Raw genomic sequence first — 15,584 nt, forward strand, 5'->3', positions numbered from 1 at the left:
GCTCCTCTTGTTCATTTTTATGACAGCATCATACAGCCTGTGCTCACCTGAATTTGTGTCTAAAGATCATAAGGTTTGCTTTACTGCTTTTTTTCAGTACCACTTAAATATTACTGTACAATAAGGCATCAAACATTGTAAATGTTTCTCTTTTTTATAAATCATGCAGCACAGGATACATGGGCTGTACAATCACAAAAATATGCATGAACTGCTATCATAATTTTGTAACACACTTGCAAATGTCATTGCAAAAAGACAACTTGATTCCATGTGTAATATGAAAACCAGCTGAGAAATCAAGCATATGCTCAAAAATCTTTCTATACCTGGTGTTTTAAACCATAGCTATAAATCTGAATGAGGTAGGATGGCCTTACCAATATATGCTCCTTAGTTAGTTTTTTCAAACATTAAAGGCAGCACATGTTGAGCAGTTTTTAGTACACCACAGTTTATGCACATAGGGGCTGTATTTTGTACCACCATGCATTGTTTTTAATGTCACTCATAGTGCAAAAAATATTGTTTTGACATTTTTTACAATTACAAAAAATGTAGTTAATGTAACTGGAATCTGCATTGACATAATAATCCATAAAATGTAATGATTTCTACTTTGAACTTTTTGATTTTTTGCCAACAAGTTGCCAGTTTTTGTTTCTTTCGGAATGCAGTAATACATTATTCATCAGAGCTTCTCACATTATGCAAATACATGAAGATGTGGGTGAGGACTCATTTTTGTGCAAGGTTTTTTAAATGTTTGTTGCATCTTGCGGATGAAACTGCTTCTTCTTTATTTACTGAGTTACTGTTACTCAGTATACGTACATGTTGTTAGATACATTTGTAGGTTGGAACATTTGTTTAAATTCAGAATTTCAGTTAAACCACATCAGCATGTCAGGCCATACACTCTGTTTCCATGCTGTTGATTTACATAGTAGTGTTGGTTCAAATGCTTCCACAGTTCTGAAAAGCACTTCCCAGTAGCTTTCCTCTTTTTCATATATTAAGATATATTTCTTCTCTTATTCTGTATGGTAGCTTCAGTCATGCAGCCTTCACAGTTTATTTGTAAGTTATGGGTCATTGAGTCTTGAAGGAGGTGTATATTAATAACCTTTATCAGGATCATTATGGCAACCTTTCAGCAAGTCAACCAATTCGAATCAAGGACATGACAAAGTTTAGTTAAAAATGTTTTGTAAACAATTCTATACCTTCTTATACCCACATTTCATATTTTCTGACATTGAAATAATCAGATTTCAAATTATCATGAAATCAGTCTCAAGAGAAGTGTGCTATAAAGTAATTTTGTTTACTCTTAGCCAGTGCAGAACAACCATGTGACTAAACAGCTAAGGGTGTGGAATCAGCCATGTCAGCACTTTATTCAGCCACACACACGCACAGCAACACAGTACATGCCAGACAGACTGTAGAGATGTTACTGCCTGATTTCAAAAGCTGTGGCTACAACATGGTGTTTTCCTCCAGTAATAGTGTCACACCTGCTGCACATGGGAGATTTGGACACACCTGGGTCATGCATGTCCAGATGTGCCTGTTCTTGCTGAGGTTGTGGGTAACAGAATCATGTCTGTCATACTAAATGATGAGGACTGCATCAGAACTGGAAGGGATGGGATGTATCTGTAGGCCATGTCTGCAAATTCTGCTAATTATGCCATTTCACATTATCATTAAAATAACTTTCTGGCTTTTAACAGATAGTATATACTACTTCTCTGTTGAAAGGGCTTTAACAGTACACATGAGGCTTTATAATAAGACAACTGTTTAATATTTTTACCAGTGATAGCCATATAATTGTCATGAGAAAATAAACAGTCACTACTACAGCGCCAAAACACAATATATAACAACTTAGAATGCTTGCAAACTCTACCTAGATGGCAAAAATGAAATCCATACAAAACATTTGCTGTTAATGCAAGCAGTTTATAATGTCAAACGTTCTATATGCACACACTGGATCCTTCTTTTAATATTTTTAAAATAAAACAAGAATCAAAACTGCAAGATATAACTTTTAGAAGACATCCATATTTGAAAAGGAGTCTACTCTCTTTCTGAAATTATTTTGATTGTACTGGCAAAATAAGTATAATGTGTTTTTCATATTCATTATTAGCTCTGTATAGTCTCCACATTGTACTGTGTAATAATTTACTATGTAAAATGCAGATTGTTTGTGATACACTAGATATGATAATAAGAAACCATAATTAAACCAAGGTGCAGTTACTTTCAGTTTAAATAATATGGAGGACACATACTTTGTAGACTAAGCAGGCTGCCCATATTGACATTTAGTATATTTGACAAACCTTGTAAATAGCATCATGGCCTGGATATGAATGCAAATCAGCAGTACAGATAATTGCATTTAATGTATTTGTTCACATTTGCACTTGAGATAATCTGCACATACAATTACAGTGTTTAATTTTTTAATTATTTAAATTAAGACACATTAATAGAAACATCTTTATTATCTTGTATACTTTTAAAGCTGTATCAACCCTTGTGAAGATGAAATTGATCATGCAGTGTTATGATTTCCACAAACTAAAATATAGTATTTCGGTGGTGAGGCACAAATCATTTTAATTTTTTACAAGTGAAATTGATATGATGCCGAGGGGTTAGCAGTAATATTTCAAGAGTCTATAAAGTGTATGCTGCAACAAAATATGCATTAATCAGCTAGCAGAAAATGTAACCAAGTTACTGAATGTGAAAGAAGATGAAAACAGTATCATTGTTGGTCTTTCTTCTCTTTCGAAATATTTGAAATCACTTCAGTTGTTTTCTGTAATGCGTTTTTCAATTTTTTAAAAGACAAGTTTATTTTTTCAAATCTGAGCTAGAGGTAACAGTAGCTGCTGAAGTTTATGCTGTACACTTTAACATATTTCAATTATAAACACAAATGAGATATTCTTTTCTAAATGAGCATGTTTTCACACACCCAAATGCTTGTTCATTCTGTTGAGTGCATCGCTGATAATGTCTAGTTCATGACGAAGTTCCTTTACCACATTAGTAATGCTTTTTGTATCCTTTAGGATATCCACACTTTGTGTATAAGGGTTGTAGCGGACACTGAATGGCCTCTTAATTGTTTTTGCAAATTCCCTGCATAGAGAAACAAACATAAATCTTTCATGACCATGTCTTTCTCGTATGTGATACTTTTGTGATTTAACTAAATGTACATCATCAAGAAAATAAAACAAGGTACAGAAAGGGGCATTCATTTTTCCTTTTTCACTCAGCACCTCCTACCTTTTCATAACAAATGCAGTGAGGGTACACTCCACTTCACTGTCTGAGAAGGACCATATTGATTGCTTTCCACTAATGCAAGAGCTTGCCTGACCTGCTTTGTTTCCCTCCCATCCCGAATTACCTAGTCACCTCAGGATTCTTACATTTATACTTGCTCATCTCCACCCAGAACTTAGCAGCTTATTCACTTTCCTTAAAGACAACCTAACCACTTTTATAACTCTTATCAGTTATACCTTAACAACATCACACTTTGGTGTACAATTAATTACCTAGTTATCATTTAACTAGGTAACTACTTCTCTACCTCTTCCATTCTTTTATATTCACTCCAATACTCTAGTTATACCTTAACTAATTAATTACTACTCCAGCTTGACCTCAACTTTTACATACCCTCTTCTACTTGTTTAATATCACCACCTTTCATCATAGTATTGTGCATTTAAATAACATTACTGCTGCTTCTGATTCTATCAAATCCCATAAACAACCATGACCTTACCAACTAGCATTTTCTCATCCACATTCAGTAACCCTTCAGACTTTCTTGACATATCCCCAGGACTATACTCTGCCACTCATGTTAATGTTTTTACTTACATAAAATATAAATCCATAAGCCTAAAAGTGACCGTTAAAATCAAATATAAACCTAAGTGGTTCTACTCTCCTGCTCAAAGGGACTAAACTCAGGCTAAGTGGTGATATACACCAAAATAACAACCTTACTTTAAACCAACAAATTAACCCCCCAATAGTGCAACTCTCCACACTCCCACCACCCTCAACTAGAGGTTCAAACTTACTCTTTCTCAATATGAACCTTAGGAGTATATGCAATAAACTATAAAAACTCCATTATAGCTTATCAGTTTACTCCCCGGATACAAGAGCTGTTACAGAAAAATGGTTAAAACTAGAAATTAAAGATAATGAAATAATATCCCCAGGCTTTAACATGCCCAAACTGGACAGAAAAAATAAACACAGAGACAGCATAGCAATAATACATAACAATAATATAGAAGGAAATCTTTATACCCATGACATCCCCACCTTTGACAAAACAGAAATAATTTATCTCTCATCACAAAATTAACAGCAAAAAAGCCCATATGCATTGTAGCATCACATATACCACTACTACCATAGTTAAGGATATCCACTAGTTATCCCAGAATTATGCACCATTAAACCATTAGATTAGATTACCTAAATATTGATTAGCAAACCTGCAAATGAGTAACCCCCCTCTAATACAATAAATCTTTTTGGTGTACCCCAATTAATCCATACCACTACAAGAACAGACAAAAATATCACCCCACTTAATATTTTTCCTTTAATTTTCCCTCCCTCTCTTCTCATTCCCCCCTTCACTTTCCACCCCTTCCTCTCCCTATTACTTACTACCTACTTCGTTTCTCTGCTTGGTACTATTTTTACTACCTACTTTTCACCTTTACACCTACCAACCCTTACCCCCTATACTTTTTTGTTACCTCTTACTTCTCTCTCTCTCTCTATGTTATCTTGCAGTATAATAGTTAACACTTGATCCTAGACATATCTCCTCTTCCTCATCTCTCCTTCCTCTTGCTAACCACTTTTTACTTATTTCTCATCTTCTTCTTCCTTAATTATGGAGTTCTTTATTTATTTATGTTCTAAGTTCCCCTTTTAATAAATTTGATTTTATACTTCTCATGAAACTTACTTTTTCTCAAAACTATACTGTGCATTTCATCATTTGTTAAGTCTGTATTTGAGAATGTATAAATCTTATTACTATTTAAAACTTGTTCTTTGGAGATTTTCTCCCTGGGCCTCTGCTGATAAAAGGGCACAAGCTCAGATGGGCTAACCCAGTCAACAAATGTCAAATAAAATAAATAAATAAATTATTCAGGAGTTATTAGGGAAGGTAGACATTTCATCATATAATATAGTTAGGCAGTGGGATAAAATGAAAGTGGAATTTAAAAATAGATTAGAAATAGAAGAAAAAGATATATGGTTAAGAAGTAACAAGAATTATTTAGAGGGACTGGCAAAGGTTAATGTATTGTAGAATAGGGGGACTCTCACAGAACAAGAAGAGGAGTAACTGCAGAGTGCTAATGGGAAAGGAAGGGAATGACTCTGTAATATGGATGAGTTAAGAAAGATTGCTGTTAAGCAACTGTTTTGTTTTTTTATAATAACTCCAGAGCACAAAAACTTTTAGCACAACAGCTCAGGCAACAGAAAGTAGAAGGGGCGGTTTCCAAGCTTATGGAGCCTATAACAAGGAAAATAACCAAAGATTCCAAGAGGTATTAGAAATGTTTTGGAAATTTTATGAAAATCTGTATAAAGCAGAGAAATGTGGAAATCAAGAAAAAAGCAGAAATAGAAATGTTTATAGAAGCATTAAATATGCAAAGGTTAGAGGTAGATGAGGCTCAATTACTAACAGTTTGGATAGGAGGAGTTGAGATAAAAATTGTGATGGTAGGAAAGTCTGCAGAAATTGATGGTATTTCTGTGGAAGTTTGGAAGCTAGAAGGGAAGAAAGTGTTAAAAATCTGGAAGGTTTTATTTAACAGTATTTTAAAAGGAGACTCACAAACACCCTGGAAGTAATCTGTGCTGTGTGTAATACCTAAAGATGGTAAAGATCCATCAGATCTAGCTTGGTACAGGCCTATTTAAATTCTAAACCATGATTATAAAGTGTTTATGTCTACAATGGCTAAAAGAATGACAAAAGTGATGCCAAAATTGATAAATATAGATCAATGTGGTTTTGTGGAGGGGAGGCAAACATTCAACAACATTAATAGGACAATGATGATCTAGAGGGATGCTGAATGTAAGAAAATACCACTGTTTTTGGTGGGTCTTGACTCAGAGAAAGCATTCAACAGAGTAAGCTGGGATTTTATGAGTAAGGCAATGGAAGCATTTGCATTCCCTGATAAAGTAATAAGATTGATTTGGAGGATATGTGAAGGATGAGAGGTGAAAATTAAGGGTCTATATTAAATCAGCAAATGCTTAAAATAGCGAACGCTGATTTATCAAGCAAAACCTGAAAATCCCAAAGACATGGAACTGATTTTTTTCCCCAGGGAAAAAAATTGCTGGGCCGTTTTTGGGACTTTGCCATTTCCTCCACTGTGGTGCGATCTTGGAATTGGTATATTTAAGTAGGGGGTTTATTTTGTGTTTTGAACTTTTTTTTGGAGGAACAGCGCTTTTTTTCCCTGGGAAAAAAAATCAATATTCTGTGTCTTCTGGATTTTCAGGTTTCGGTTTTAAAGGGTCAATAAATCAGCATTCACTATTTTAAGCATTCACTGATTTAATATAAACCCAAAATTAATGTGGGGAGGTTCCTTTCTGATAAGTTTTGTTTGAGCAGAGAAACTAGACAAGGGTATCTTCCTTTACCTTTGTTATTTGCATTATATTTAGAACCATTGGCAAAGAAAATAAGGGACTCAGAAATTCAATGGCTCAAAAGACAAACCTACCACCGTAAATAGCACAAGTAACAAAAAACTGAGGGCAATGCTACTCAGTATCAGAAGTCTAAACCTCAAAATGCACACACTCAAGGCACTCCTCAGTATGGAGAAAATCGATATATGTGCAGTAACAGAAACCTGGTTTAAGGCTCCAGAGAGCACCCCAGCACCACCAAGCTACAACTCATACCATACATTTCGGCCACAGAACCCGAACCGAAATACAAAAGGCTGGGGCGTATCCATATTCATCATGCTGTGAAGGAAAGGTTAGTTTGCTTTTATTTTTTCTATTACTGTATTGCCTTTCTATATTTTGAATACTGTAGTTTGTTTTCTTTACCTTGTGTTTTGCTTGCATTCTGTTTTAACAGCATATTAAAACTTCAAAAGAGACCACAGCTCTCTGTGTTCTGAGTCAGGCAGAATTTTTTCCCGCCCTCGCACTCATTTAAGTTGTCTTGTTAAATACCACTGTCTTTCTAGTTGCCCGCCTCTTATGTTAATCTGACCATATATCTCATTTCTCTCTACTTTCACTGGCTTATGTGAGTAATCACAAAATCATCATTTTTGAAATCCCACCCCTTCAATTATTTAAATTTATTGGCCATCCTACAGTATTTCATAGTACCAAAATACAAAAGTGACCACCCCTTTCAATCCATCTTGCTGTTTTAAAAATAGTAACTCTCCAATAAACCTTAACTTTTAAACAGGTAAAACTCAAGTTACCTACTTTCACATCTAACTTCTCTAGTGCACACTGCAGAGTGCATTATTTTCAATCTTACCTTTAAGCATCCCTGTGACTAGCACTTTCTCTAATACCTGCTGGAAAGCACTAGGAAGCCTTAAACTCATACAAACACTGAACTCTCCTTGTTAACAAGGAGAAATTAATAGTAGGCACTAAACAGCCTATAATTGCAAAGTACCTTGCTAAGGAAACAGCTCCTATACTTTACAAAGAAAAAAAAGCCCCAAACCAGGCATGTCCAAGGGTCAGCTTCCAGTGATTTCTCCTGTCCACCTGGTGAATCTGGGCATACTGGGGCAATGCAGCAATTGCCTCATGTACACAGACAACCCTCTCCTCCTACCACCCAACACTACAACCTGTGAGAGATGCACTTACATAGCCAAAATGGAAGCAAAGCTCTCTCCACCCAAGATTGTGCTAAACAGTCAAGAGGAGAAGGTTAACACCCACACTACACCTCAAGCAACACATAGCCCTTCTAAACCCGCACCACCAACACCCACATATAGCAACACTAAATCCAGATATGCAGAGGCCCTTAACTGTAACCTGTCCAAGCAACAAGGACCTCTGAAGTTAAAACGCAAACAAACACCAATCACAGCCAATGTGTCACATAGTTCACAACACCAGTGTGCCACACAGCAACAGCCCCTAAGGCAAGACAATGTACCTAACACTTTAGTCATAGGTGACTCTATAGTCCGGCACACTGATGTCCCTCTCACCAGGTTGAATAAGGAGAAAATTACAGTCAGCTGCCTGTCGGGTGCCAGGATCCACCACATAACGCATGCACTCAAGTCACTCCACAACAAGTACAAATATGACTCTGTCATTGTCCATGTTGGAGTGAATGACTTGAGATGTACCTCCCTGGACTACATGAAAAGAGACATGGAAGAGCTCTCGGATCATGTGGCCCAGGCAGGTATGACCCTAGCCCTGAGTAGCATCCTGCCTTCGCCCAGAATGATACCACAATATAAGGATAAAATGATTGACTTCAACAATTGGCTAAGCTTATGGTGTCATTCAAAGGGGATCTAGTATCTGTCTGCCTGGGATGACATGATTGACAGACCACGATGCTTTGCCAGAGATGGTCTGCACCTGTCGCCCTGGGATTCAGGTTACTGGCTAAGGCTCTTGCCACCCTATAGTGCCTTTTTAGGCAAACTTCAAAGGACAAAACCACCACCGTAACAGGTACAAGCATGCAAAATCTGAAGGTAATGCTATTCAATGCTAGAAGTCTAAACCTCAAAATGCACTCTCTCGAGGCACTCCTAAAATGGAGAACATCTATATCTGTGCAGTAACTGAGACCTGGTTCTAGGCTCCAGAGAGCACCCCTGCAATACCAGGCTACAACTCTTACCACACTTTTCGCCACCAAACCAGGACCGAAACACTAAAGGTGGAGGAGTGTCAATATTCACCAAGGATATTCACACCACCAGGCTAGTTGGCCAACACAATGTGTCTGAAATTCTCCAAGTGCAACTAACACTAGGTAAGACTGCAATCCAAATTGTAGCTTGCTACAGATCCCCCACCATACCCCAAGATTCTCACAACACCTTTCTAAATATACTGGAAAATATTAAGATAGAACCAAACACCCTAATACTGGGTGATTTTAACTACCCTGCCATTAACTGAGAAAACTACTCATGTCCCAACACCTTTGCACGGTTCTTGGAATTCATAAATTCCAATGCCCTGGATCAACTAATCCATAGTCCCACCAGGGGCTCCAATATCCTAGACCTGGTCATTATCAACATGGGAAATCAATGCTCCATACCTATTGTCACCCCCTCGTTAGTCAGGTCTGACCATAAGCTAATCACCCTTTTAACATCCACATCCCACCCCCAGTAAAGAAACCACCATAAAAACTTCTTCAAAGCCAACTTCATGCTACTCAAGTCAGAAGTGACAAACTTCATGACACCCATGCAGACGGAACTGAAAGTTCAACTGCTGAATCCTACACTAAGGCAGTGTTCGAGCACATCCACTCATGCATGAATCGTGCCATCCCAAATAGAACCAAAATGCTCTCATCCAAAAAAGGAAGCCAATCTGGTGGTCCCCTGCCATAAACAAACTTTACAACAAAAGGAAGAAACTTTTGCAGAAAAGGAAAATTCAGGATGCAAAAACTCCCTTACTAGCCTCAGTAAGAAACTGAGATGCCTCATAAAATCCTCCAAAGCTAGTTACGAAAATAAAATTGCCAAAGATTCCAAAGACAACCACAAAGCATTCTATAACTATGTCAAGAATCTAAATGGCAATGCTCAGATCTGCTCTGAGCTAAAACAGAATGGCATTAAATATACTGATCCGAAGGATATTGCCAATATCCTGGCAGATCGATTCAGTGCCAACTTCACCCCCCTCTCACCCTCTAAATGGCCCATCTCAGTACCGGAAGATTGCCAAATTCCAGTAATAATGGCCACACAGGTACAAAACGCACTCTCTAAAGCCAAGAATACAGCATCCATGGGACCAGATGACATCCCGGGCTGTGTACTACATGAACTACAATATGAACTGGCACCTCACCTAAGTGTCATGTTTAATCATAGCCTCACCTCAGGTTTCGTGCCCACTGAGTGGCGCAGAGCTACAGTTATCCCAATCCACAAGGGGGGATCCACCTTGGATCCCGGAAACTACCGTCCCATCAGTCTGACAAGCTTTATCTGCAAGGCCATGGAGCATATTATCATGTTATCATATTATCACCTCATATCATGCGTTTCGGCCCCAAAATCCGGACAATACCAGAAAAAGGAGGGTATCATATTTCATCAATACCACCACACCCTCAAACTATGGTGGCACACATATGATACATGAGACCATCAGGTGCAATTAACAACATGGCGACAACTGCAGCAAGTTAAGTAGCAGCATAAAAAAGCACCCTCCTCAACACTCTAAAAACTCACATGGCCTTCCTGAAAACATAAAGGGATAAATGTATCAACAACACCATCATACTAAGTGACTTCAATTACCCTATATACTGACAAGACACTACACCAAGCCCAAACACTAGCCCAAAGTTCCTGAAATTCATACATACACTCAACATCCAACAACACTACGCAATATCATCACAAGAGGAGATAACATATGACATCTCATCATCACCTAACAATGGGGCACAATGTTCAACACCGAAGAAGTATACCTGGTCTAGGTGAATCATCACACAAACTATCCTGAACCCACAGACCAATACCCACCAATGAAAAAAAAAAAACTTCAAAGCAGTACTTCACTTCTCAAAAGCCGACTTCAGTCTTCTAAAGATAGTGTGGTCTCCCCATGAACTGGCGGAAAACAAGCAAAGCTGAATCACTCAAGCCGCGCCTTTCAATCCAATCGCAATCTAGCAGCACATGCGGGCTGCCAATCCCAAGCAAAAAACAAACTCTAAAAGACTCAGCCACAGTCTGCCAGCATCCAAGCTGGTGGAACCCTTAACAAAAAAGGAACTACAACAAAAAGGAGGAAGCTACTACCAGTATAGAAAAAAATCCTTAAAGGTAAAGACTAAAAGTCAAACTATAAGTAAAAAACTAAGCTCTCTCAAAAAAAGACAATCATAAGGCCTTCTTTAGCTATGCTTAGAAATCCATGGGACCCGATGGTGTCCGGCTGTGTGCTCCACGAAACTACCTCTGGATACGTTACCCAGGGAGTGGCGCACTGCAACTGTGGTCCCACTTCACAAAGGCGTGCCTCCACAGACCCTGGAAATTACCGTTACGTGGCTTGACAAGCCTTATCTGCAAGGTTATGGCTGACAAAGTTTGCAGATGACTGCAAACTGGACATAAAGCTATGAAAATCTGACTGAAGGAAGGGTCTCCAGAAGGTTAACTGGTGCCAGAAACTGGTGCATAAGTTAAATGCCAAAATGCATAGTCATACCCTTCCGAAAAAAACAATACCCCTAGCTACCAAATAGGTGGCTGTCATTCGACACCCATGTAGCTAAAGTAGTTAGGAAGTCCCTCTACATTGCCCACCTTATCATGAAAGGGATCTCATCTAGATCAAGGGAGGTCATATCCTTTACTGTGAGTACAATGCCCCATCGGAATGTATCTGACCCCACTTGCAGCGCAGCAGGGAGCCACAAAGAGTTCCTCACCAAAAGGATAAGGGTCTCAAATCATCTGTCCCTATGCTGCCCGACTAAAGAACTCCAGCTCTATTCAGTCACTAACTCAGAGGTGACCTTTGCCTAACATACCCACAACATACAATGGCCATATCAAACCAGATTTTCATGATAAAAATCTAGATCCATCAGAGCCACAAAGGGGGGAGACTTAAAACTCGACCACGGCTGTGTGGACGTGCTGGAGAGGGATAGATTCATCACCCAAAGACTCCCTATGCTGTGAACAAAAAAAATCCCGGCTGATGTGAGGCAGACACTGGCCTTGTTCTTTCAGAGAAATTACTAAAGGGGTGGCGTAAGCCACAAAACATGGGCTGCTTATAAATGCCCTCGGGCAGGGAGCCTGAAACCTACCTAACCTATGAACCTATGAACCTATGGAACTTATAAACAAAGACATTGGCAACCTTCAAACACTGGACCCTACCCAGTTTGGGTTTGTGAAGGGTCAATCTTGTCTCCTGAACTTGATTGACTTCTTTGAATCAGTCTCCAGAGCCATGGACAAGGGTAAGGTGGTCCACACAGCCTATCTAGACCTTGCCAAGGCCTTTGACACCATCCCCCACTCTGGAATCATAGATAAACTTACTAAGTTGGGCATTAATCCCTATGTCACCCAATGGGTTGCTAAATGGCTTACTGATAGAACCCACACTGTAAAAGTAGCCAACTCCAAATCCAGCTCTAGACAAGTGACAAGTGGAGTACCTCAGGGTTCAGTCCTGGGGCCGCTCTTGTTTGGCATCTACTTCTCTGAAGTACAGGTCAACACTAAGGGACTCTGACTAACAAAGTTTGAAGATGACTGCAAACTGAGAGCCATTATTGAATCCCCAAATGATGTGGATACTCTACAAAAGGGCCTTACAGAAACAGATGCTTGGTGCCAGAGCCATGGGCTCAAGCTCAATGCCAAGAAATGTATTGTTATCCACTTTGGGAAAAAACATGTATCCATGAATTACCATATAGGTGGCAGTACACTAAACACAGAAAGTGTGATAAGAGACTTAGGGACACAGGTGGGCAGTGGTCTCACCTTTGATAACCACATCGCCACAACAGTCAGGAAATCCTTTTATGTGGCACACCTCATCATGAAGGGCTTTTCATCCAGAAAAAAGGAGGTCATTGTCCCACTGTACTCATCCCTCATTAGACCCATTATAGAATACAATGCCCCATTTGGTATGTACCTCTCAAGACATCTGCAACAACTGGAAAGGCCTCAGAAATACCTCACTAAAAGAATCACAGGCCTAAAGCAAATGCCCTACGCTGACCGCCTTAAAAAACTCCAGCTATACTCTGTCGCATATTGTCTACTCAGAGGTGATCTCTGCTTAACATGCAAGGCCATGTCAAACCCAGAGCTGTTGGACATGCTACACTTAAAGAAATCCCAATCCCTCAGAGCTACACGCTCCAGGGATCTAAACCTTGTCATCACAATAAACAAAACATGCTGGAGGGATAGGTTCCTGACCCAGAGACTCCTCAGACTCTGGAATAGATTGCCCATACATGTCAAGCAGAGTGCCTCTTTGGACCTCTTCAAGAGGAACCTTGACGATTGGATGGGAGAAAGGAAATTCACCCCAGGGATCAAGTCAGTCGCCCTGCTAGACAGGGGTCCAGGAAAGTAAATAATGTGGGAAGAAATAGCCACTGAATTGTTATGGCTAGGCTTGTATAGGCCCTAGGGCTGATAGCCTAGTACCAACCTATGAACCTATGAACCTATAAGGATACCCACACCTCCAGGTTAGTGGCACAGCATGATGCTTCAGAGATCATCCACGAGCAACTAACAATGGACAAAACTGCAATTCAAATTTTAGCTTGTTACAGATCACCCACCATGTCCCAGGACCCCCATTCCATGTTTCTAGAAACACTGGGAAACATAAAGGAACTACCAAACACTCTAATATTGGGTGATTTCAATTACCCAAACATTAACCGGGAGAACTACTCAACTACTAACTCCCTTGCCCAACATTTCCTAGAATTTATAAACTCAAATGCCCTGGTTCAACTTGTCAACACTCCCACCAGAGGTGATAACATATTGGACCTGGTCATCACCAACATGGTGTGACCGGTGTTCCACACCAGAGGTCAACCCTTTGCTGGTTAGATCTGAACATAAACAAATTCCTTTGGATATCCACATTCCTCCCCCACACCCGGGTAAGGAAACCACCATGAAAATTTTTTCAAAAGCAAACTTCACGTTACTTAAGACCAAGATGGAAAGTTTCAAAGCCCCCATGCTAAAGGATAATGCTGTCCAAGCTGCAAAATCCTTTACTAATGCATTCTACGGGCACCTACAAGAATGCATGGATTGTGCTATCCCAAGCAAAACCAAGACTCACTCCTCCAAGAAAAGGAAACCAGTCTGGTGGACTCCTGCCATAAACAAGCTATACAATAGAAGGAGGAAACTAGTACAGAAAAGAGTAAATTCCCAAGAAGGGAAGACATCCCTGATCAGTATCAGCAAGAAACTATAATCCCTCATAAAATCATCAAAGCCGAGCTTCGAAAGAAAAATTGCCAAGGATTCCAAAGATAACCACAAGGCATTCTTTATCTATGTAAAGAATCGCTTTGCTCGGACTCTCTCCATTTCCCCCCACCCTACTATGCATAAAATTATTTCCAAATAGACACTTCCCCTAAATAAAGCAATCCAATCACAGCAAAGAAAAATCCATATTTATATAATTTCAATTATCCAATTACATTGTATCATACTAACTCCCATATTTCACACTCCTCTTACTTAACTACCTGCTACATACATCTTTTAATGTAATAAGTCATAACCAGACAAAAGATTAGTTTTTAAATCCTCCACATATCGAAACTCAGTTACAACTAACAATTATTCCTACCTATAAATAACATTATTACTTTAACTTAGATCAGAAACACGAGTAGTAAGCCTCCCTCAGGAAACAATCATAATTTATTATTTTATTTATTTATTTATTTATTTATTTTATATTTGTTTACTGGGGTTGTCCGACTGGGCTAGTGGCTCTTTTTCAGTGGAAGCCCAGGGAGAAAAGCTCCATTACAAAGACACATTACAAACAATACAAGAAATCAATTAAGAATACATAACTTTGGTAAATATAGGTAGTAAACAGTTTATACATAAACAATAAAAATTGAAACAGTAATATAAAGTAGAAAAAAGAAAGCTAACAAATAAGAAAAAACAAAACAAACAGGAAAAATTAATGTAGCTAGAGTTGGTGTGAAAACGAAGTTAACTTTAATAAACCAAATGGTTCTAAAAACAGAGTGACAATAAAAACAACCAATATAAATAAGTGCTTTTGTCCTGTATATTACAAGCCTTCTTCAGATAAAATACACTTATTAATTCATCATTTAAATACATATTTGAGAATCACTTCATCACAAACATCAACCAATCCAAAATTCCCATAAAGTTCAGCCCCCAAGAAATAAACCAATCAAATACTCAGCTTGAGCCAAATCCCCATAAAATCAAACCAGAAATAAAAAACAAAATTAATTTTCCCTAATGGTTTATTAAAACTTTGTTTTGACACTGACACGGGTTATGTGAATTTTTCCTGTTCATTTTTTTTTCTAGTTTGTGTTTGTTGGTGCTGGTTTCCCAAGCTAACAAATAAACTAGCATGAAATAGCTTGTACCATCATAGAGAAATGACTGAGTATCACAGTATTGGTGGTAAATATTTATGAGATATATGTATGG

General features: G+C 38.6%; 1 protein-coding gene across 1 annotated transcript in view; it reads right to left on the reverse strand.

The window, feature by feature from the left end:
• Positions 1 to 618: 618 nt before the first annotated feature.
• Positions 619 to 15,584, reverse strand: part of TPH1 (tryptophan hydroxylase 1) — a 166,202-nt gene continuing 151,236 nt past the window's right edge. The window contains exon 11 of the mRNA XM_044059775.1: positions 619 to 3,171. Within this exon, the coding sequence (XP_043915710.1) occupies positions 2,997 to 3,171 (175 nt within the window). The 3' untranslated portion in view covers positions 619 to 2,996. The remainder of the gene's footprint in view (positions 3,172 to 15,584) is intronic.

The sequence above is a fragment of the Protopterus annectens genome, chromosome 17.part0 (assembly GCF_019279795.1).
Source record: "Protopterus annectens isolate FY-2018-M chromosome 17.part0, PAN1.0, whole genome shotgun sequence".
NCBI classification, from domain to species: domain Eukaryota; kingdom Metazoa; phylum Chordata; order Ceratodontiformes; family Protopteridae; genus Protopterus; species Protopterus annectens.